The sequence below is a fragment of the Strongylocentrotus purpuratus genome, unplaced genomic scaffold (assembly GCF_000002235.5).
Source record: "Strongylocentrotus purpuratus isolate Spur 01 unplaced genomic scaffold, Spur_5.0 spur5_scaffold_8, whole genome shotgun sequence".
In the NCBI taxonomy this organism is placed as follows: Eukaryota; Metazoa; Echinodermata; class Echinoidea; order Camarodonta; family Strongylocentrotidae; genus Strongylocentrotus; species Strongylocentrotus purpuratus.
Window position 1 is genome coordinate 19,670,111 of NW_022145614.1, and position 23,434 is coordinate 19,693,544.

The 23,434-nt window shown below is 39.5% G+C and overlaps 1 protein-coding gene across 1 annotated transcript; it reads right to left on the bottom strand.

The window, feature by feature from the left end:
* Positions 1–958: 958 nt before the first annotated feature.
* LOC105442841 (deleted in malignant brain tumors 1 protein-like) lies at positions 959–20,168 on the bottom strand. The gene is made up of 11 exons (XM_030976094.1): positions 20,108–20,168; positions 18,149–18,478; positions 15,962–16,282; positions 13,842–14,180; positions 11,719–11,959; positions 8,208–8,269; positions 6,192–6,521; positions 4,269–4,589; positions 2,345–2,689; positions 1,875–1,943; positions 959–1,272 (listed from the first exon to the last, which is right to left on the bottom strand). Exons 1-11 carry the CDS (start codon positions 20,166–20,168, stop codon positions 959–961), a joined length of 2,733 nt encoding a protein of 910 aa, XP_030831954.1.
* Between the last annotated feature and the right edge of the window lie 3,266 nt (positions 20,169–23,434).

Sequence of the window (23,434 nt, forward strand, 5' to 3'; positions counted from 1 at the left end):
TGATCATAATTGTCATATCAATGTCTGTCTAAACATTTATTTTCTTTAACCTCCCCACCCGCCGACATAGTGCGCGTTTTTTTAAAATCCTAGCATTAAACAAAATTGTTGCGACTACAAAGAACTGATGAAGTTGACTGTTGTAAAAACTATACACTATGTTTAAAGTCAATTATGTTTTTTTGCAAATACATCATCTTTATCATACATCATATTTGTGTTTTATGTCTTTTTGTTTTTTGTTTCTTTTTTATTAATGTCTTGTTTTGTTTTTGTTTATCTTTGCTTTACATTATGATATGAATGCCTTGGGAACAACGCTTGTACAGGGTCTAGGGGTTTTATTTATGTAGTTCCCATTTCATTTTATAAATTTGTTTCATGAATTATTTTGTATCTTTTGTATTTATGTAATTTTTAATCGAGAATGAATTAAATGCCAATTGAATTGAGTACTAAACCAAGTGATCTATTTCGGCTTTAAAATACATCTCTATGATTCCAAAAACGTTTTTATGTAACGGCATCCAGGATTCTACTGCATGATAAAAAAAAAATCCAGAATTAATTATAGCCATGGTCTCTCGACATACGATGCCCATACCAGAGCTCAAGATTAGCTTTAAGCATTTTCCTCTCAGGAAACCTTGTTTGAAATCCAAGCCATTTGAGAGTTTCTTATTGAATCCAGATTCTACGTGGAAATTAGCTTTTTGTAACAGGTCCGACTATAATTTTTGGAAAACATAATCGGTAAGACTTTCGGGAAACCAGCTCAAGGGCAATTTCAATAACTTTTTATACATACATATCTCATGGGAATGGTGTTAGGATTACGTAATACATGATTGTAATGCTCGCAGAAGGACAAGGTATCGGAGAGTGCCTTCGGCTGATTCCTCGAAAGTCTTGGCGATCGCGATGAGTCCTCCTAACTCTCCTTCAATAATAATTATAGTCAGTCACATTCATCATATATGGGGTCATGTAGGGTCAAGGGTGAGGGGTCATTTCTATCTGGAGATCCAAGCCTCCCAGACTTAGGCTTGCGACCAATCGGCTGCTTTATGGGAGCTTTATACTTGCGACTGGGACCTTCCTGATCATTTCCCTTCGTAAACGACATCTCTGTGTAAACCCGTTCTCCCCCAATGGTGGGATTCAGGTACCCGGACGCCGCTTCAGTTCTCTCCAGTTTTCTGAGTCGATAGCAGCCGTAGAGGCCTACAAGCAGGAAGAGTGTATACGACCCGGCCAAGATGGCTCCAAGTACTATTGAAACAAGTAAGAGCATTGGACACCTCTCAACTGATGACACTGAGTTGACAGTCGTACCTTGAGAGACATGTTCCAGATGCCCCAATGGGGTTGTTTGGTCAAATGTGGTCGTCGATATCAGAGCATCAGTAAGAGAGAGTGTTCGACTGTTCTCAGCGGATGACACTGAGTTGACAGTCGTATCTCGAGAGACATGTTCTGGATGCCCCAATGGGGTTGTTTGGTCAAATTGGGTCGTCGATATCAGAGCACCTGCACAAAAATGAAGACATGAAATATAGCTTCAATATAATAATACTACACTATTTAAGAGCTTATGATCTTGTTGCTAACAATCCTTCAAGCGGTAAGCGGACACTTTTTTTTTGTCTCGAAATTTGAAAATTTGACATTTTGCTCCCTTGGGGGGGGGGGGGGGGGTAAGGTTACCATTTTTAGGTCAGCCCTTGGCATAATTTTTTTTAATCTGTAAAAAAAAAAAAAAAAAAAAAAAAAATCAAAAGGGGGGGGGGTTTTTCGCAAAAAACATACACAAAACATACATATAAAAAAGCTCAATACAGGCGTACGCGCCTGTACTGAGCTAACAGTCGTACCTTGAGAGACATGTTCTGGATGCCCCAATGAGGTTGTTGGGTCAAATTGGGTCGTCGATATCAGAGCACCTGCACAAAAAAGTAAGACATGAAATATAGCTTTAATATTCTACATTATATAAGTGCTTATGATCTTGTCGCTAAAGATTCGTCACTATTATTTTCTCAATCTCCAATGTAGGGATGTGAGCGCGAGTTGCAAGAGAGTCCTCCCCCTCTACTGAGGTGGGGGGGGGGGGGGGCTACATTATTATATATTTTATAATCAATTTCATCGTGCCTGATTAAATCGTTCATAATTCAGTATGTAAATGGATAACATATTTTTTAAAAATGAGAGAGAATTCCCGATACGACACTATCGCAAAGAACTTCATTTTTATTACTCTAGGTGTTGTGCAAAAATTGTATGTGTTCTTATTGAGAATAAAATAAGGACTGAACTGAACAGAACTGAACAGAGCGATCACCTGCATCATTGCACTTGACACTGAGATCCTGACTATGTGGACAGCTGTTCAGTTCAAAAGAAGCTACAGTGAAGCTACAGGCAAGCAAGCTGTTCTCTGATCCAAGACAGGAAATACTTCTCACAAGGACACTTATCCCAATTCCTTCACCGAATGCTACATTATTCAGCACTTCCAAAGCACCCGTGAACCCCAGCATTCTACAGACCACGTCGGCCTCTCTCAAGCCCCATCCAACATCGCAAATTGTCACCCAGAATAAGTTGTAGAACATCTCAACCCTTCCTTCATTCCTGCTCCTTCCACCGACAAGACGAACTCCAAAATGCTGACTCGTGGTGTCTTCTGAAAAGCAGATCGTTTGAATAGATTAGCAAACCGTGATGGGAGACACACATGGGCAAGTGCAAAGCATGTCCCTCATGTTACTGATTATTCAACCTCATTATCCCAATTTAACATGATCAACTTGCATATAAATTGGCCTCAATATGCCGGTTAGAGCTCACCGATAACTAAATCAGCTTCATGTATAATGATAAATCGCTCCCGAAACGCTCCTCCTTTGTTTATGAGTACACAGTAGAAGTTTCGAGTCCCACTGCTGCAGTAACATCCTTTGGCAAGACGTAATTAATCTAAATTTGCCACTCTCCACCCTGGTAATTTACGCTACATGAGTACCCAGTAGAAAGAAATTATTGCAAAGTCTGTGAGCTGGAACGCCTTTCCAAGGCCGCTTGCCTAAGGCCGGGATAAATAATTAAAATACAGCGCTTCGAAACACAAGTATATTACAGAATCATTTTTATTTTCATTAAAATTCATGGAAAGTCGTTGCGTAGGTGTATGCTATATGGCACGCCCTCAGCAAATTTCTTAGGTTCCAAAATTTCTTAGGTCCGTCTTCAACGATAGCATTATTGAGCTAAGTATTCTACTTCTTTGATGTAACTTCAGATCAGAAGCGTAGCAATGTCGCTTTAATGACGGAATTCTGCCACGCTTTAATCTTTCAAATGTTGCCATGCAATTTAATAGTTCAGTTTGATTTATTTTACAATGCATGTAGTTCATCGTATTGATTGAGGTCTCATCAGCTAGTCTTGTAAAAAGAAGGTTGAGTTTTGGAAAGAGTGAAAATAATTTATGAGCGTTATCATTGATATTATGCAAGTGTGAAAGAACATCAGAGATAAAAATGTTCCCTGAAAAGTATGGCTCTTCAAATACCTTCATATTCTCAATATGGCATTATAACAACGTGAAAATCGGGACGGATGTTAATGCCACATGTTCGTGTAGTCCCATATATATATATATATATATATATATATGAATATTCATATATATATATATATATATATATATATATATACATCTTTTGTGTACAGTTTTTTGTAAAGGCTTTACCAAGACTGGGCCAAATTTCTTATAATTTTGATGATTGCAGAACCTTGCAGTACACACCAATACTTATGTGCTAGATGATCAACTTTTTATGTTCGGTTCCACACCGTTTCTTTCACAATGCAATTGCAGCACCAGAACTCAACTTTGTCTTTAAAGGAGAATGATTGGTATACATACCGTTTTCAATCGGGAGCGCCAGGAGTGTCAAATCTGGCAGACATGAGCGCTATACAAGAACCCACTATAATTATTATAATACCACACATCGACCGCATCCTCGTTGCAGTGATAATTATTAACTTCAAACCCATTGGCCCGAATTAACAAAGGAAATTTGTAGAAAAACCAGGTTTGTTCAGACTACAAACCTCCTTTGTGAATTCAACCCATTATGACTGCACTCTCCTAGCTCAGTCTCCAGCCCACTGCTGCGGACATGATCCAGGAAGAAATTGCTTCCACCTTCGCTATATTTTGCATAACCAGTATGAAAATAAGTATAATATCTCACCATTAGCGCAGACAGCTCCAGCGTCTTCGCTATGTCCACAATCATGAATCCCATATCCACTGTGGAAGCATTCAGCAAGGTTGCGTTCTGTCCCAAGGCATTGAACATCATCAAGAATGATGCTTCCAGAACCTTGACCGTATTCAGCGCTCCTGACTGCTCTCACTGCGTTCTGATATCCAAGCATTCTGCATACAACTCTGGCGTCGTTCAAGTTCCAGTGATCATCGCAAACCGTTCCCCAAGAACCTTGGAGGAACACTTCAACGCGACCTTCTAAGGCGGTCCGTCCACCAACTAAACGAACTTGAAGATCTTGATCTATATAAAAGATTAAATAAATAATGGGGCGGGAGTTGTAGGTATTTAGGTCATTATACTAACTGTAAAAAAAAAAACATGTATAGAGGTGTCGTGTTCGAGTGGATATGTCACTGGACTGTCGATCACAAGGTCCGCGGTTCGAGTCCCACCGCGGCACCAATGTCATTTGGCAAGATATTGATCTACATTTGCCACACTCGACACAGGTGATGTAAATGGGTACCTGGCAGTAATTCATTCCTTGAAATGCTAGAGCGCCGTAATGGTAGCCATGCTAAAGCCAGGGTAGTAATCAGGAGCGCCATGAGTGTCAAGTCTGACAAACATGTGTGCTATACAAGAACCCATGTTATTATTAAGCATTTCAATGTGATTTTGAGCTATGGCAGAATATGTTTGCCTGCTTAATTGCGTGTATTGACTTCATTTCTTATCATCCCCTGAGCTTTCTTACTAGTCTATACATTACAGGTGTGAAGAAGGTCGCCATCCTTGAGATCTTAACCGGCCACCCAACAAAAAATTGATTTTATATCCTTATCTTAATAGAACATGATGTTGATAGAAACCTCCTCGTCACAATATAACATGAGCAACTTAAGTATAAATAGGCTTCAATATGCCAATTAGAGCTCGCCGATAACTGAATTAACTAGATGCATGATAAAACGCTCCAAATTGCCCCCCCCCCCCCCCTTGTTATTGAGTAAACAGTAAAAGTTGGAGTCCCACTGTTACGCTAACATCCTTTGACAACACGTTAATCTGCATTTGATACTCGATCCACACCCAGGTGATCTAAGCTAAATGAGTTCCCTGTAGGAAGACATTCTTGCAATGAGGCCTAAAATAAAAACTTGTTGCATTGCCCTTTGGGTGCCAAAACATGGGTCGGTCAGTCGGAAAAGTTTTTATTTTTTTTTGTCGCCCTCTTTGGGCCGATACTTTTCAGATTTGAATGTTTTTTGTTTCTCCTTTTTTTCCAACTCTCTTTTGGCTGATATTTCTCGGTTTTTAATGCTTTAATACATGTGTTTCAACGTCATCTTTTCATTGATATCTTTTTTCACCTCATAATCACCCACGGTTAAAAAAAAAAATAATTAAAATGCCGACCGTAGATTTTCGGATTTTTGGGTCGGTCGCAAAGGGCAATGCAACAAGTTTTTATTTTAGGCCTGATGGTGCGGCGGAACGACTTTCCAAGGGCCGGTTGAATAGTGCCAGGGTAATTATTGTACAGCGCTAAGAAACATGAGTATTAACCTCTATTAATAATGATTGCTATTATCATTAAAAGGCATGGAAAGTCGTTTTACGCGTTTCATGTATCACACGCCCTGAACGATTTTGTCTTATCGTTTTGACCATTTGGATCAGTATCCGGAGTGCTTCATTGACAGAACGGCAACGCTTTAATTTTAATTAAAACGCACCACGCAATTATATATTTATAGTTTAATTTATCACACCGTGCATATAGTTCATCGTTTTTATTTGGGTCTGATGAGCTAGCCCTATTTTTTTTAAAGATAATGATTGGTATATGCCTTTGCCATATTTTGCATAACCAGTATGAAACTAATCATAATATCTCACCATTAGCGCAGACAGCACCAGCGTCTTCGTTATGTCCACAATTATGAATCCCATATCCACCGTGGGAGCATTCAGCAAGGTCGCGTTCTGTCCCAAGGCATTGAACATCATCAAGTAAGATGTTTCCAGAACCTACACCGTATTCAGCGTTCCCGACTGCTCTCATGGCGGTCTGAAAGCCAAGCATTCTACAGACGACTTCTGCATCTTGAATATCCCACCCGTCATCGCAGATAGTACCCCAGACACCATAATAACCAACCTCTACTCGACCACTGTAGCTGTCAGGCCCTCCGATTAGACGAACATCCAGTCCAAAGACATAGGGAACTTGATAGCCAAAAGAAAGAATGTTGAATTCATATTGAAAAAGAAAGATTATCCGTGCCTAGAATAATTGGACTACATTTTGTTTCCCTTTCATGAATAATGATAATAATACTACTATAAACGTCTATTAAATTTAGTTTATTTAATATAAAATTAAGTTTTCACGGAATCGAGGAATCGATGTTGAAATCAGATTAAATGTTAATATAGAAGATCTATGTTATAAATGAAACCGAATCTAGAACTTCACAAATTCCCGTTGAATCCTTTGTCTTTTTTAAAAAAATCAACGACCTTAACTATAGATACACATTACTACTACTAATAATAATGATAATAATAACTATTACAATAATTATAATATTTATCAGAATAATGATAGTTTTAATAAAAATAACACAAATTATGATAATAATAATGTTCATAATAATATTATCAATAAAACAATAATGACATAAATTTCATTACCAATATATCGGTACTTATTACTGATTAAAATTTTCAGTTCACTTCCCATTTATTTTCATATTTCATTTTCAGTGCTATCAACATATCGAAAAAAACAGTGGCAAAATTATCTTTCGATACACAGTGAAAATCATTGTTATCTTTCATTTATTAGTCAAGATCTAATTTTGCCGAAAAGGGGTTATATATATTTTTTGCAATGAGTGTGTCCGATGTATAGCCAACATTGTTGAACATTCGTTGTTTGAAGTGCACTTGAATATTTATTTTTATCAAAATAAATCAACTAAATCATGCTCGAGGTGTACAGAGCATGGGAGCTCCAGCCGAGAATAATTTTTGATACCAATAGTCGGGCAACTGTCATGTATTTAGGACTGTGAAACTGTGAGATTGTATATCATACTGTACATCTTGTATATTTTTTTCTCGTATATATATATATATATACAATATAATATTGTGAATTAAATTTAAAGAAATTATATTTATATACAATAACGCAATGCACAAACAATAACGACAGCGGATGCCTTGCCCTAAATGGTGGTTAAAGAAATAAATAATTAAGGAGAGAGAGAGAGAGAGAGAGAAAGAGAGATAGAAGAAAGAGAAGGTGAAACGACCCCTTCCGCACCATGTTACCCATCTCCTGCATTCTCACTTGTTGGATCCAATGCAGGTCATCATGCGATAAAGCGACGAAATGTTTGCTCGATTGCTTTGCTCGCTCGCGAAATGTGGTAACTGTAAAATGTGGTAACTGTAAAGCAGTAATCCTGCCAGAGATGTTAGTTTCCTTGCTGATATTGCGTCCCTTTGCAGATGATTCAACTTCGCTATTTTATCAACATGAAATGGTCGTGAATTTACAAAATTACATGTGCTTTTGATGATCATGGCAGTGGCGTTTTTTGAATCCACCCATTGCTTCGGGGAAATTTTAACGATTTTGGGAGGGTCGGACGCCGCCTTATTGCAGATGGTCTAAGCGCCTCCTTCTCCCATCAATTTACCCTTGTCCTTTCTCCCATTCTCCCTTTTCTCGACTTTTATTTGTCTTTTTAACCACCACTAGATGGAAGAGAGGCGGGTACGTGCTACCGTTGGACACAAGACAGCGTATATTCTTTAGTTCCGTTCTTGCCCAACAAAGCAGTATTCGTGTGCCCAAATAGCTGATAGGATTCTATAACCAAGACTCTCAGTAAGACTTACCTCTCATGCTCAGGGCGATTATCATCACCACGGTATAAGACACCAAGGCCTTCATCCTCATCCTCATCAAAATCAAGATCAGATCAGATGCCGAATGACTGATTTAAAACAAATGAATTATAAGACATGCCCACGAGGTCGAGTTCGATATGTGTCGATCAGCCCATCAAAGCAAGCAAGTGAAGTCAACAATGGAGCAAGTTTCTTTTAGTCTTTATTTCCTCAATCGAGTTAAACGCTTTAGAATAATATCTAGAGGAATGGAAAATTATCAAAATGTCAAACTACTTAAGATATACTTAGAGGTAATAATAGTACGCATGCTCGACACTCCAAAACAAAATATGAGGAAAGAAACTTTATCGTTGCTTTGTAGTATGCACATACAGACTCGCTTTAAAAATTAAAACAAAGAGCCATAGCAGATTGACAACAACAAGTACTCGTGTCAATATATTAGGGTATTGACCGACGATTGCAACAAAAGGTTTTACAACGTTTTCCCGGTATTGTTTGACATCAGGAACAACATACTATAAATCTAATAAAATCGTACCCGCAAAATTGGTTACTTTTAAAATGACGAAAACGTTTTAAATGTATATTATACATCGTTGAAGTCTTTAAGTTTCTGAAGAAATTTTCATATCAACCATGCATGCTATCAGATGCATGCATCAAAATATAGTTTAGTTCTTCCTTGAAAAGCACGCGAAATGCAGGTTAATCTTTTACAAAACGAATAGTGTTTTTTTAATTTGCAATTATGTAAGTCCTTTTAAACGGGATGTATGAGGTACAAAGAGAAAGAGAGAGATAGAGAGATAGCGAGAAAGGGAGACTATTGGAGAGAGAGAGAGAGAGAGAGAGAATGGAGAGGGGGAGGGAGAGGGGGGGGGGCAGAGAAGGGAAGTTTTGGGATTTTTTTCCTTCCTTAATCTACCCTAAAATAGACTCAAAGCAAACTCACACGAATCCATTTCCCTCGCTCACAATATCGCCCACAGTACCTCATTCTCACCCATCCACATTCACCGGCCCCCCTCCCTCTCCCACATTTCACACACCTAACTCACACCAATGGTTCCGTTGCTACATCCATTAATGCCTAACACCCCTTTCCCATACCCATACACCTCATATCCACAAGCGCCCTATTAATCCACCCACCCCCCCTCCCCCATCTTCACTTGTCCCAACTTAAACTACATTTACCTACTCTTACCAACGTACTTGCCTACCACTCACCCACCCTACCCCATTACAGAGTAACCCACACCTCTCTACACCTCCAATACCAATGCACCTGCCACTCACCCCACCCTTTTAACCCACACTTATACTCACTACACACTCACCCATCCTAAACTAACCCACACCTCTCTACTCCTCCAATACCCGTGCACCTACCACTCACCCCACCCTTTAACCCACACTCCTACTCACTACACACTCACCCATCCTAAACTAACCCACACCTCTCTACTCCTCCAATACCCGTGCACCTACCACTCACCCCACCCTTTAACCCACACTCCTACTCACTACACACTCACCCATCCTAAACTAACCCACACCTCTCTACTCCTCCAATACCCGTGCACCTACCACTCACCCCACCCTTTAACCCACACTCCTACTCACTACACACTCACCCATCCTAAACTAACCCACACCTCTCTACTCCTCCAATACCCGTGCACCTACCACTCACCCCACCCTTTAACCCACACTCCTACTCACTACACACTCACCCATCCTAAACTAACCCACACCTCTCTACTCCTCCAATCCCCGTGCACCTACCACTCACCCCACCCTTTAACCCACACTCCTACTCACTACGCCCTCACCCTTCCTAAACTAACCCTCACCCGTTAGGCTTACTCCACCCTACCCACACTTGCTTAACCCACCTTATACTCACCCTCCCATTGTCTTCCTCCATACACACCACATGGGTTGAAAAGCCAGGAAACACATAAATCGAAAGCAAAACAAGGAACTTGGCGTTGTGTTCAATTTATTGCAAAGGTGCCATGGGAAAATCACAAATTCTATAAATAAAAATCTTTACATAAATATATGATATGAAATTACCTTGTGCATATTATGTGCAAACAATAAAACAATTCCTTGCCTTTATGCTAATCAAGTTACAAATGAAACAAAGTTTAGGCTTACATAAAATATCACGTTTTCTATTAATACTGTAGAAACAATTTCTACTTTTAACAATAGCTCATGATTCCTTAGAATGTAGCTTCCACGTATCATATTTTTTCACAAGATACAAACATGTCCGTATTGCATTAAACACAATGTACTTAAAGAGAAGAATATTGTGCTTTATATATATACATGCCTGTGCGTGATCATAATTGTCATATCAATGTCTGTCTAAACATTTATTTTCTTTAACCTCCCCACCCGCCGACATAGTGCGCGTTTTTAAAATCCTATCATTAAACAAAAATGTTGCGACTACAAAGAACTGATGAAGTTGACTGTTGTAAAAACTAATCACTACGTTTAAAGTCAATTAAGCAATGTTTTTTTTTTCAAATACATCATATCTATTTACAATGCACTCCAAATACTTTAAAATGCCATCAAATAAAAGTAAAAGCAGTTACTTTATCTCAAATATGTATAGTTATTTATCTTTTATTTATATTTGTGTTTTATGTCCTTTTGTTTTTGCTTTTTTTTTTTATTAATGTCTTGTTTTTGTTTTTGTTTATTTTTGCTTTACATTATGCTATGAATGCCTTGGGAACGACGCTTGTACAAGGCCTAGGGGCTTTATTTATGTAGTTCCCCATTTCATTTTATAAATTTGTTTAATGAATTATTTTGTATCTTTTGTATCAATGTAATTTTTAATCGAGAATGAAATAAATGCGAATCGAATTTAATTGAGTACTAAATCTAGTGATCTATTTTGGCTTTAAAATACATATCTATGATTCCAAAAACGTTTTTATGCAACGGCATCCAGGATTCTACTGCATGATAAAAATATCCAGAATTAATTACAGCCATGGTATCTCGACATACGATGCCCATACCATTGTTCAAGAGTAGCTTTAAGCACTTTCCTCTCAAGAAACCTTGTTTGAAATCCAAGCCATTTTTAGAGATTCTTATTGTATCCAGATTCTACGTGGAAATTATCCCGCGATAGAGCTTTTTGTAACAGGTCCGACTATAATTTCTGGACAACATAATCGGTAAGACTTTCGGGAAACCAGGTCAAGAGCAATTTCAATACCTTATTATACTCATGAGAATCGTGTTAGGATTACGTAATACATGATTGTAATGCTCGCAGATGGACAATGTATCGGAGAGTGCCTTCGGCTGATTCCTCAAATGTCTGTGCGATCGTGATGAGTCCTCCTAACCCTCCTAACCCTCCTTCAATAATAATTATAGTCAGTCACATTCATCATATATGGGGTCATGTAGGGTCAAGGGTGAGGGGTCATTTCTATCTGGAGATCCAAGCCTCCCAGACTTAGGCTTGCGACCAATGGGCTGCTTTATGGGAGCTTTATACTTGCGACTGGGACCTTCCTGATCATTTCCCTTCGTAAACGACATCTCTGTGTAAACCCGTTCTCCCCCAATGGTGGGATTCAGGTACCCGGACGCCGCTTCAGTTCTCTCCAGTTTTCTGAGTCGATAGCAGCCGTAGAGGCCTACAAGCAGGAAGAGTGTATACGACCCGGCCAAGATGGCTCCAAGTACTATTGAAACAAGTGAGAGCATTGGACATCTCTCAACTGATGACACTGAGTTGACAGTCGTACCTTGAGAGACATGTTCCAGATGCCCCAATGGGGTTGTTTTGTCAAATGTGGTCGTCGATATCAGAGCATCAGTAAGAGAGAGTGTTCGACTGTTCTCAGCGGATGACACTGAGTTGACAGTCGTATCTCGAGAGACATGTTCTGGATGCCCCAATGGGGTTGTTTGGTCAACTTGGGTCGTCGATATCAGAGCACCTGCACAAAAAAATAAGACATGAAATATAGCTTCAATATAATAATACTACATTATTTAAGAGCTTATGATCTTGTTGCTAACAATCCTTCAAAATTAATTTCTTAATCTCAAATGCGGGGATGTGAGCGCAAGTTGCAAGAGAGTTTTTTCCACCTCGGGAGAAGAAGGGGGGGGTGTAAATTATTAGATATTCTATATCAAATTCCATCGTGCCTGATTAAATTATTCTTAATTACGTACCTTAATGGCTACCGTAAAACCAAACAATATTATTCCCGCTACAAAACATTTGCAAAGACTTTCGAAAAATCAGACTATTCTTTTCAATGATTCAAGAGAGAGTGTTCGACTGTTCTTAGAGTATGATACTGAGCTAACAGTCGTATCTTGAGAGACATGTTCTGGATGCCCCAATGGGGTTGTTGGGCCAAATTGGGTCGTCGATATCAGAGCACCTGCACAAAAAAATAAGACATGAAATATAGCTTTAATATTCTATATTATTTAAGTGCTTATGATCTTGTCGCTAACAATTCTTCAAAATTATTTTCTCAATCTCCAATGTAGGGATGTGAGCGCGAGTTGCAAGAGAGTCTTCCCCCTCTACCGATGTGGGGGGGGGGGTGGCTACATTATTTTATATTCTATAATCAATTCCATCGTGCCTGATTAAATCGTTTATAATTCATTATGTAAATGGATAACATTAACAAAATGAGAAAGAATTCCCGATACAACACTATCGCAAAGAACTTCATTGTATTACTCTAGGTGTTGTGTAAAATGTAATGGAGCTCTCACACTCTGCCGTGTAGGCCTACCGTCCACCTGCTGGGCTATTAAAAAAACAACAGCGTCCAGAACGTTGGGTTTTGAGCGAACTTGTCCCCGGCCGCAAAAAAAAATTCATAAAATTAATCTTTTAACCGTTTCGTTGCCATCTTCTGACCGTTCTCACCGGGCGCATACCGGGTGTTGAACGTGCTTCTACCGTCTTCACCGCCCAGATTGACTTTTGTTGAAAATTTTGGCCGTTTCCATACCGGGCCCATACCGGGTCTCGAACGTGTGCACCGGGTTTGTAGCAGCCACCTACCAGTCACTTAGCGTCCCCTCACCGCTCGGAGCGTCCTGTGAGCGAGTCCCCGGACTGCTGACGTCATGACACGACTGCCATAAATACCCCGATTTGAACGGCAACGGTCAGTCCGCTCTCCATTTTTCATCACCGTTCTGTAACGGGTTATGAGCGTGTTGTGAATGTGTTCATACAGTGTGACCGTTTTCATAACGTATTCATACCGTCCTCATACCGTTCAACACCGTCCTCTTGCCGCTTACTTGCGGCCGGTGCCAGCCGGCCGAAGTTTTGAACATGCCCAAAACTTTCGCCGGGTCCCACCGGGTGTAAATAAGCGCCAACGCCCTATTAACGTGTTGCCCGCTTTGATAACGAACCACCGTGTGCCCTCGCCGTTCTCCGCCGTCCGCAGACATTTTCGTGCACGGTGGCACAGGGTAGACCTACACGGCAGAGTGTGAGAGTCACTTTATGTGTTTTTATTGAGAATAAAATAAGAACTGAACTGAACAGAACTGAACAGAACTGAACAGAGCAATCACCTGCATCATTGCACTTGACTCCGACATCCTGACTATGTGGACAGCTGCTAAGTTCAAAAGATGTGAAGGTACAGGCAAGCAGGCTGTTTTCTGATCCAAGACAGGAAAAACCTCTCACAAGGACACTCATCCCAACTCCTTCACCGAATGCTACATTATTCAGCACTTCTGAAGCACCCGTGAACCCCAGCATTCTACAGACCACGTCGGCCTCTCTCAAGCCCCATCCAACATCGCAAAATGTCACCCAGAATAAGTTGTAGAACATCTCAACCCGTCCTTCATTCCTGCTACTTCCACCGACAAGACGAACTCCAAAATGGTGACTCGTGGCGTCTTCTGAAAAGCAGATGGTTTGAATAGATTAGCAAACCGTGATGGGAGACACATATGGGCAAGTGTAAAGCATGTCCCTCATGTTGCTGATTATTCAACCTCCTTATCCCAAATTAACATGATTAACTTGCATATAAATTGGCCTCAACATGCCGGTTAGAGCTCACCGATAACTAAATCAGCTCCATGTATAATGATAAATCTCTCCCGAAACGTGCCTCCTTTGTTTATGAGTACACAGTAGAAGTTTCGAGTCCCACTGCTGCAGTAACATCCTTTGGCAAGACGTAATTAATCTAAATTTGCCACTCTCCACCCTGGTAATTTACGCTACATGAGTACCCAGTAGAAAGAAATTATTGCAAAGTCCGTGAGCTGGAACGCCTTTCCAAGGCCGCTCGCCTAAGGCCGGGATAAATAATTAAAGTACAGCGCTTCGAAACACAAGTATATGTATACATGTTATTACAGAATCATTTTTATTTTCATTAAAATTCATGGAAAGTCGTTGCGTAGGTGTATGCTATATGGCACGCCCTCAGAAAATTTTATCTTCTTGTTCTAACCATTTGGTTCCAAAATTTCTTAGGTCCGTCTTCAACGATAGCATCTAAGAGGCTGTTCACACCGGCAGAGATAGCGCGCGCTAGACCGCGCTATCTCTACGGTTTGGAAGGTACAACGTCGTTTCGGTCTGCCCAACAGCGAGCCACGGCGAGCCAAAACGGCGTGCCACTGGAGCACCTCTTGGGGGTGGTCCACGAGAGATAGCGCGGTCTAGCGCGCGCTAGAAAAAAAGGGGTGCTACGATAGACCCCGCTATCTCATTGCGGTGTGAACAGCCTCTTTGAGCTAAGTATTCTACTTCTTTGATGTAACTTCAGATCAGAAGCGTAGCAATGTCGCTTTAATGACGGAATTCTGCCACGCTTTAATCTTTCAAATGTTGCCATGCAATTTAATAGTTCAGTTTGATTTATTTTACAATGCATGTAGTTCATCGTATTGATTGAGGTCTGATCAGCTAGTCTTGTAAAAAGAAGGTTGAGTTTTGGAAAGAGTGAAAATAATTTATGAGCGTTATCATTGATATTATGCAAGTGTGGAAGAACATCAGAGATAAAAATGTTCCCTGAAAAGCATGGCTCTTCAAAAACCTTCATATTCTCAATATGGCATTATAACAACGTGAAAATCGGGACGGATGTTTATGCCACATGTTCGTGTAGTCCCATATATATATATATATATATACATCTTTTGTGTACAGTTTTTTGTAAAGGCTTTACCAAGACTGGGCCAAATTTCTTATAATTTTGATGATTGCAGAACCTTGCAGTACACACCAATACTTATGTGCTAGATGATCAACTTTTTATGTTCGATTCCATACCGTTTCTTTCACAATGCAATTGCAACACCGGAACTCAACTTTGTCTTTAAACAAGAATGATTGGTATACATACCGTTTTCAATCGGGAGCGCCAGGAGTGTCAAATCTGACAGACATGAGCGCTATACAAGAACCCATTATTATACCACACATCGACCGCATCCTCGTTACAGTGATAATTATTAACTTCAATCCCATTGGCTTGAATTAACAAAGTTAAACCAGGTTTGTTCAGACTACAAACCTCCTTTGTGAATTCAACCCATTATGACTGCACTCTCCTAGCTCAGTCTCCAGTCCACTGCTGTGGACATGATCCAGGAAGAAATTGCCTCCACCTTCGCTATATATATTTTGAATAACCAGTATGAGAATAAGTATAATATCTCACCATTAGCGCAGACAGCACCAGCGTCTTCGATATGTTGACAATCATGACTCTCATATCCATTATGGGGGCATTCAGCAATGTTGTGTTCTGTCCCAAGGCATTGAACATCATCAAGAATGATGCTTCCAGAACCTACACCGTATTCAGCGCTCATGACTGCTCTCACTGCGTTCTGAAAGCCAAGCATTCTGCATACAACTATGACATCGTTCAAGTCCCAGAGATCATCACAAACTGTTCCCCAAGAACCTCCAAAGAACAACTCAACGCGACCTTCTAAGGCGGTCCGTCCACCAACTAGACGAACTTGCAGATTTTGATCTATATAAAAGATTAGATAAATGATGGGGCGGGAGTTGTAGGTATTTAGGTTATAATACTAACTATAATAAAAACTGTCTTAACTAGATGCATAATGATAAAACGCTCCAAATTGCCTCCCCTTTGTTTTTGAGTAAACAGTAAAAGTTGGAATCCCACTGTTAAGGCCCGGCCACACAGCCTTTCGCGTCTGTATCGCGGGTAAAATTTCGCGATTTTTTTTTGCCCGCGGTTTCCCGTGGTGGAAAATGTGCAAAATTGGCTTACCCGCGGTTTACCCGTGGTATACCCGCGGAACAGACGCCGGCGACTGTTCCGCGTCCTTATCGCGGGTGAAGCGCGGCGGTACCGCGGCCTACCACGCTTACACGCGGTACACACGCTAATGCACGTGATAACAACGCGGTACAGACGCGGAACAAACGTGCTATGACCGTGCTCCACCCGCGATTACCCGCTAAAATTTCGCGTCCAATTCCGCGTGTAACCACGTCTTAACCGCGGCCGTAGCACGTCTTAGCACGTTCGTTCCGCGTCTGTACCGCGTCTTTACCGCGTGTGTACCACGTGTACCGCCCGCGATTACCCGTGGTCTAAATTTTTGGGCAGCCCAAAACTTTTTCGCGCGGCCAACCGCGTAAAACGACGGGTAAAGTACGGCTGTATCGCGTCTTTATCGCGACCTCAAAGCGTCCAACAGCGTCTGCTTCACGGGCAGAAATTTTTGGCCGTGATTCGGCCGCGATACGCCCGTGGAGGGCTGTGTGACCGGGCCTTAACGCTAACATCCTTTGACAACACGTTAATCTGCATTTGATACTCGATCCCCACCCAGGTGATGTAAGCTCAATTGGTTCCCTGTAGGAAGACATTCTTGCAATGATGGTGGGGCGGAACGACATTTCAAGGCCGCTTGAATAGTGCCGGGGTAATTATTGTACAGCGCTAAGAAACATGAGTATTAAAGATAAACTTGAGTTCTGGTAAAAAAAAAAGAAAATGAATTCTCACAGAATCTAACGAAACTTACACTGAATGTTCAAGATTACAAATAAATGTCATGTGCCAAACAATTTTGGAAGAAAATGTATACTGGCTGAGTAATGAGCATAGAAAGATAAGGAAATCAGGGTATAGTACTAGCCCCGACACCATGTGTGTTGTCCCATATACATCTTTCTGTGTAAGTGATTGTTACTTTACCAAGACTCTGCCAAATTTATGATGATTTTGATGATTCCAGAACCTTACATTACACACCATTACTTACATGCTATATGATCAACTTTTCTGATCCATTCCACACCTTTTCTTTCAGAATGCAATCGAATTACCAGAACTCAAGTTTATCTTTAACCTCTATTATTATGATTGTTATTATCATTAAAAGGCATGGAAAGTCGTTTTTACGCGTATAATGTATGACACGCCCTAAACGATTTCATCTTCTCGTTTCGACCATTCGGTTCCTGATATTCTTAGGTTCGTCTTCAACAATAGTATCTAAGAGCTAAGTATTCTTCTTCTTTGATGTAACTTCAGTTCAGAAGTGGAGCAATACCCGGAGTGCTTCATTGACAGAACTGCAACGCTTTTATCTTTCAAATGTGATCGCGCAATTATATAGTTATAATTTAATTTATCATACCATGCATATAGTTCATCGTTTTTATTTGGGTCTGATGAGCTAGCCCTATTTTAAAAAGCTAATGATTGGTATACCGTTTTCAGAACACATAACGCCCGCAACCTAGTTATGTCGACAATCATGAACTACAAACTGCTGTTGACATGGTCGAGGAAGTAATTGCCTTTGCCTTCGCCATATTTTGCATTACCAGTATGAGAATAAGTATAATATCTCACCATTAGCGCAGACAGCTCCAGCGTCTTCGCTATGTCCACAACTATGAATCCCATATCCCCTGTGGGGGCATTCAGCAAGGTTGCGTTCTGTCCCAAGGCATTGAACATCATCAAGTAAGATGTTTCCAGAACCTACACCGAATTCAGCGTTCCCGACTGCTCTCATGGCGGTCTGAAAGCCAAGCATTCTACAGACGACTTCTGCATCTTGAATATCCCACCCGTCATCGCAGACAGTACCCCAGACACCATAATAACCAACCTCTACTCGACCACTGTAGCTGTCAGGCCCTCCGATTAGACGAATATCCAGTCCAAAGACATAGGGAACTTGATAGCCAAAAGAAAGAATGTTGAATTCATATTGAAAAAGAAAGATTATCCATGCCTAGAATAATTGGACTACATTTTGTTTCCCTTTCATGAATAATTATAATACTACTACTATACACGTTTATTGAATTTAGTCTATTGAATATAAAATTAAGTTTTCACGGAATCGAGGAATCGATCTTGGAATCAAAACAGATTAAATGTTAATATAAAAGATCTATATTATAAAAGAAACCGAATCTAAAACTGCACAAATTCCCGTTGAATCCTTCGTCTTTTTTTTAAATCAACGACCTCAACTACAGATACACATTACTACTACTAATAATAATGATAATGATAAGTATTAAAATAATTATCAGAATAATAATAGTTTTAATAAAAATAACACAAATTATGATAATAATAATGTTCATAATAATATTATTAATAAAACAATTATAACATAAATTTCATTAATATCATTACCAATGTAACGGTACGTCTTACTGATTAAAATGTTCAGTTCAATTCCCATTTATTTTAATATTTCATTTCCAGTACTATCAACATATCGAAGAATACAATGGAAAAGTATCATCAATACACCGTGAAAATCAATGTTATCTTTCATTTATAAGTCAAGATCTAATTTTGCTGAAAAGGGGTTAGATATGTCTTTCAATGAGTGTGTCCGATGTATAGCCAACATTGTTGAACATTTGTTGTTTGAAGTGCACTTGAATATTTATTTTTATCAAAATAAATCAAGTAAATCATGCTCGAGGTGTACAGAGCATGGGGGCTCCGGCCGAGAATATTTTTGGATGCCAATAGTCGGGCAACCGTCATTACGTATTTGGGACTGTGAAACTGATATTGTATATCATATTGTACATCTCGTATATTTTTTCCCGTATATATATATATATATATATATATATATATATATATATATATCATATTGTGAATTAAAGTTAAAGAAATTATATTGATACACAATAACGCAATGCACAAACAATAACGACAACGGATGCCTTGCCCTAAATGGTGGTTAAAGAAATAAATAATTAAGGAGAGAGAGAGAGAGAGAGAGAGAGAGATAAAAGGTGAAATGACCCCTCCAACCCACTTGTTGGACCCAATGCAGGTCATTACACGATAAAGCGACGAAATCTTTGCTCGATTGCTTCGGTCGCTCGCGAAATGTGGAAACTGTAAAGCAGTAATCCTGCCAGAGATGTTAGTTTCCTTGCTGATATTGCGTCCCTTTGCAGATGATTCAACTTCGCTATTTTATCAACATGAAATGATCGTGAAATTTACAAAATGAAATGTGCTTTTGATGATCATGGCAGTGGCGTTTTTTTTAATCCACCCATTGCTTCGGGGAAATTTTAACGATTTTGGGAGGGTCGGACGCCGCCTTATTGCAGATGGTCTAAGCGCCTCCTTCTCCCATCAATTTACCCTTGTCCTTTCTCCCATTTTCCCTTTTCTCGACTTTTATTTGTCTTTTTAGCCACCACTAGATGGGGAGAGGCGGGTACGTGCTACCGTTGGACACAAGATATATTCTTTAGTTCCGTTCTTGCTCAACAAAGCAGTATTCGTGTGCCCAAATAGCTGTCTCTCAGTAAGACTTACCTCTCATGCTCAGGGCGATTATGATCACTAAGGTACAAAACACCAAGGCCTTCATCCTCATCCTCATCAAAATCAAGATCAGATCAGATGCCGAATGACTGATTTAAAACAAATGAATTATAAGACATGCCCACGAGGTCGAGTTCGATATGTTTCGATCAGCCCATCAAAGCAAGCAAGTGAAGTCAACAATGGAGCAAGTTTCTTTTAGTCTTTATTTCCTCAATCGAGTTGAACGCTTTAAAATAATCTAGAGGAATTATGGGAAATTATCAAAATGCCAAACTAATACAATATACTTCGAGGTAATAATACTACGCATGCTCGACACTCCAAAACAAAATATGAGCAAAGAAACTTTATCGTTGCATTGTAGTATGCACATACAGACTCGCTTTAAAGACCCACACCCGTTAGGCTTACTCCACCCTACCCACACATGGGTTCAAAAGCCAGGAAACACATAAATCGAAAGCAAAACAAGGAACTTGGCGTTGTGTTCAATTTATTGCAAAGGTGCCATGTGAAAATCACAAATTCTATAAATAAAAATCTTTACATAAATATATGATAAAATTATGAAATTACGTTGCGCATACTATTATCTGCCTATATGATAATCAGGTTACAAATGAAACAAAGTTTAGGCTTACATAAACTATCGTGTTTTTCTATCAATACTGTAGAAACAATTCGACAATGTTTAATGTTAACAAATTCGAACATTCTACTTTTAACAATCATATAGCTCATCATTCCTTAAAATATAGCTTCCATGCATCATATTTTTTCACGAGATACAAACATGCATGAATTACATCATACGCATGTACTCAAAGAGGAGAATAAAACATGGTTGTAATGTTCGCAGACGGACAAGGTATCGTAGAGAGCCTTTGCGATCGAAATGAGTCTCCTAATTCACCTTCAATAATCTTTATCATAATCAGTAACATACATTATATATGGGGTCATGTTGGGTCAAGGGTGAGGAGTCGATTCTATCTGGAGATCCAAGCTTCCTAGACTTAAGCTTGCGACCAACGGGCGGATTTATTGGAGCTTTAATCTTGTGACTTGGACCTTCCTGATCATTTCTTTTTTTCTTTGCTAATAACATACATAAAATGAGCTGTTAAGGGAAAACATGATCATTCGCCTACATCAATAACCAACCTCTAGTAATGGCCAAAATTAAACTTATTGCACAGCACAAAACGTACGACAATTAGGATAAGGGTCTGAGAATCAGACTATTTAAATAAACGAGCGCGCTCGCTAAATTCGATTCGACAACTTACGGTCGTTATTTTTTCCGCATAAAGGCATTTTCAAGCCCTTTTGTTTAAAGGGAAGTTCTAAATTAGTATTATCTTTCAAATGCTGTTGGAATTTAACCTTTTCATTTGTTGGGTCTGCAAATGGGACGTAGCCTACCTTTAATGTCCCTCGGACAATTCATCTATCTCCCTGTCTATCTATTTTTCTGCCTATCTATCTATCCATTTATCTATCTACATATCTATCTATCCATCTATCTATCTATCTACATATCTATATGTCTATATGTCTATCTCCTGGCTTTACAAGAAGACATGTGTAAAGTTAACAATAGCGTAAATTTTCTGTTTCAAAAATGCAAGAAATTTAGTATTTTATGAGATACGCGACAACTAAATGTAAATGTGGGATTATAATGGTCGCAATCCATTACGAGGTCGGATTACCAGAAAGAGTACACGGCTCCAGGCAAGGTATGATGTTTCACACAAAGTGTTATGGGAGAGGAAGACCTCTGAATACAAAAGAGTGTGAGAGAGAGGGAGAAAGATAGAAAAACCAATAAAAGTAAGATACAGAAGAGAGAGAGAGAGAGAGAGAGAAAGAAAAAAACAGAATATACAAATGCAAATAGAGGGGAGTGTTAGAAATGGGTGGAGAGAGAAAACAATGATAGGGTAAAGAGGATAGGGGGCTTGTAGGCGTGTGTTTGTGTCTTATGGAGTACGAGAGGGAGAGAAAGAACGACGAGGTTAGAGAGAAAGAGAGGGAGAGAGAGAGAGAGACAAAGGTCAGAAAGAGAGGGAGGGGAGAAATATCGAGTGAAAGTGCGAGACAAAAGGGCCTATATATGTTCAAAATAACCTCCCAGTAAATTTAGGTACCATTTTCATTTGAATCCCTTCACGCATGACTGAACCTCAGACCATACTTACAAGACTGCCAGATTTCACTTGCGCCAAATTACTGGGTGAGGAATAAAACAGTGCATTGAATAAAGACAGGCAGACAGACACACACACACACACGCACACTTGCACACACACGCACACGCACATAGGCACACACTCACACGCAAATACCGCAAACGTCGGTTAATAAAAAACACAAACAATTTTGGTATTTTTTTAGGCATATTATTATGGTACAACAATGAATGTTAATGTACCTACGTATTGAGATAGCGCATTGGATTCACGTGCACTTCATGATGACGATGATGATGAAGATGATTATGATTAAGATTAAGATGATGACAATGATGATGATATGGTGGTAGTGGATGTGTACTGAAGGGAAAGATTGTCAGGGAAATGCCACTTAAACATTCAGGGATCTTGATAAAAATCAATGCTTAATCAGAAAAGAAAAAAAAATTCTGAGACATTTGTAACCGTGTTTGTTGTCTGTGTGTGTGTGCGTGTGTGTGTGTGTGTTTGTGCTTCTGCGTGTGTGGGTGTCTGTGTGTCTGTCTGCCTGTCTTTGTTCCATGCACTGTTTTAGTCATCACCCAGTAAGTTGGCGCAAGTGAAATCTGGCAGTCTTGTAAAGATTGTCTCCTTCCCTTTCAACTTCATGTTTACTTTTTTAATGTATTGTAATGTGCAAATTTATCTATATGTATAGAAATATGTGAATATGTTAAAATGTACCATCATTGTAAATAGGAACGATTGAAAGAGGAAAAATGAATGAATTGAATTGAATTGAATTGAATGTTCAGTCATGCATGAACGGATTCAAATGAAAATGGTACCTAAATGTACTGGGAGGATAACTCTATCAAGACATATCATTAAATCCCTAATTAAATATTCATACTTCAAACAATACAACTTTTCTCCTCTCTTTTCTCTTTATCCCATATCTGCGTATCATCTTTCGACTATCTCCCGACTCCCCCCAAACGCTCAACCCTTTTTTCTCTCTTTTACACCACATTTCCCTTATATCGCTAAATTGTTATCTTCTCTTTACCTTCCCTCTCCTTCCACTTTCTCCTTCCCACCCCACCTCCCTTCCTCTCCTTTTATTTCTCTCTCTTTC

What these genes read in the sequence shown, in the direction of transcription:
- LOC105442841 (XM_030976094.1), bottom strand. Translation starts at nt 20,168, where the DNA reads ATGAGGATGAAGGCCTTGGTGTTTTGTACCTTAGTGATCATAATCGCC. An exon ending in TGGAGCTGTCTGCGCTAATG is followed by an intron (nt 16,283 to 18,148) that starts GTGAGATATTAT and finishes TCTTTTATATAG; the next exon opens with ATCAAAATCTGCAAGTTCGT. An exon ending in TCCAGAACATGTCTCTCAAG is followed by an intron (nt 1,273 to 1,874) that starts GTACGACTGTTA and finishes TTGTTTCAATAG; the next exon opens with TACTTGGAGCCATCTTGGCC.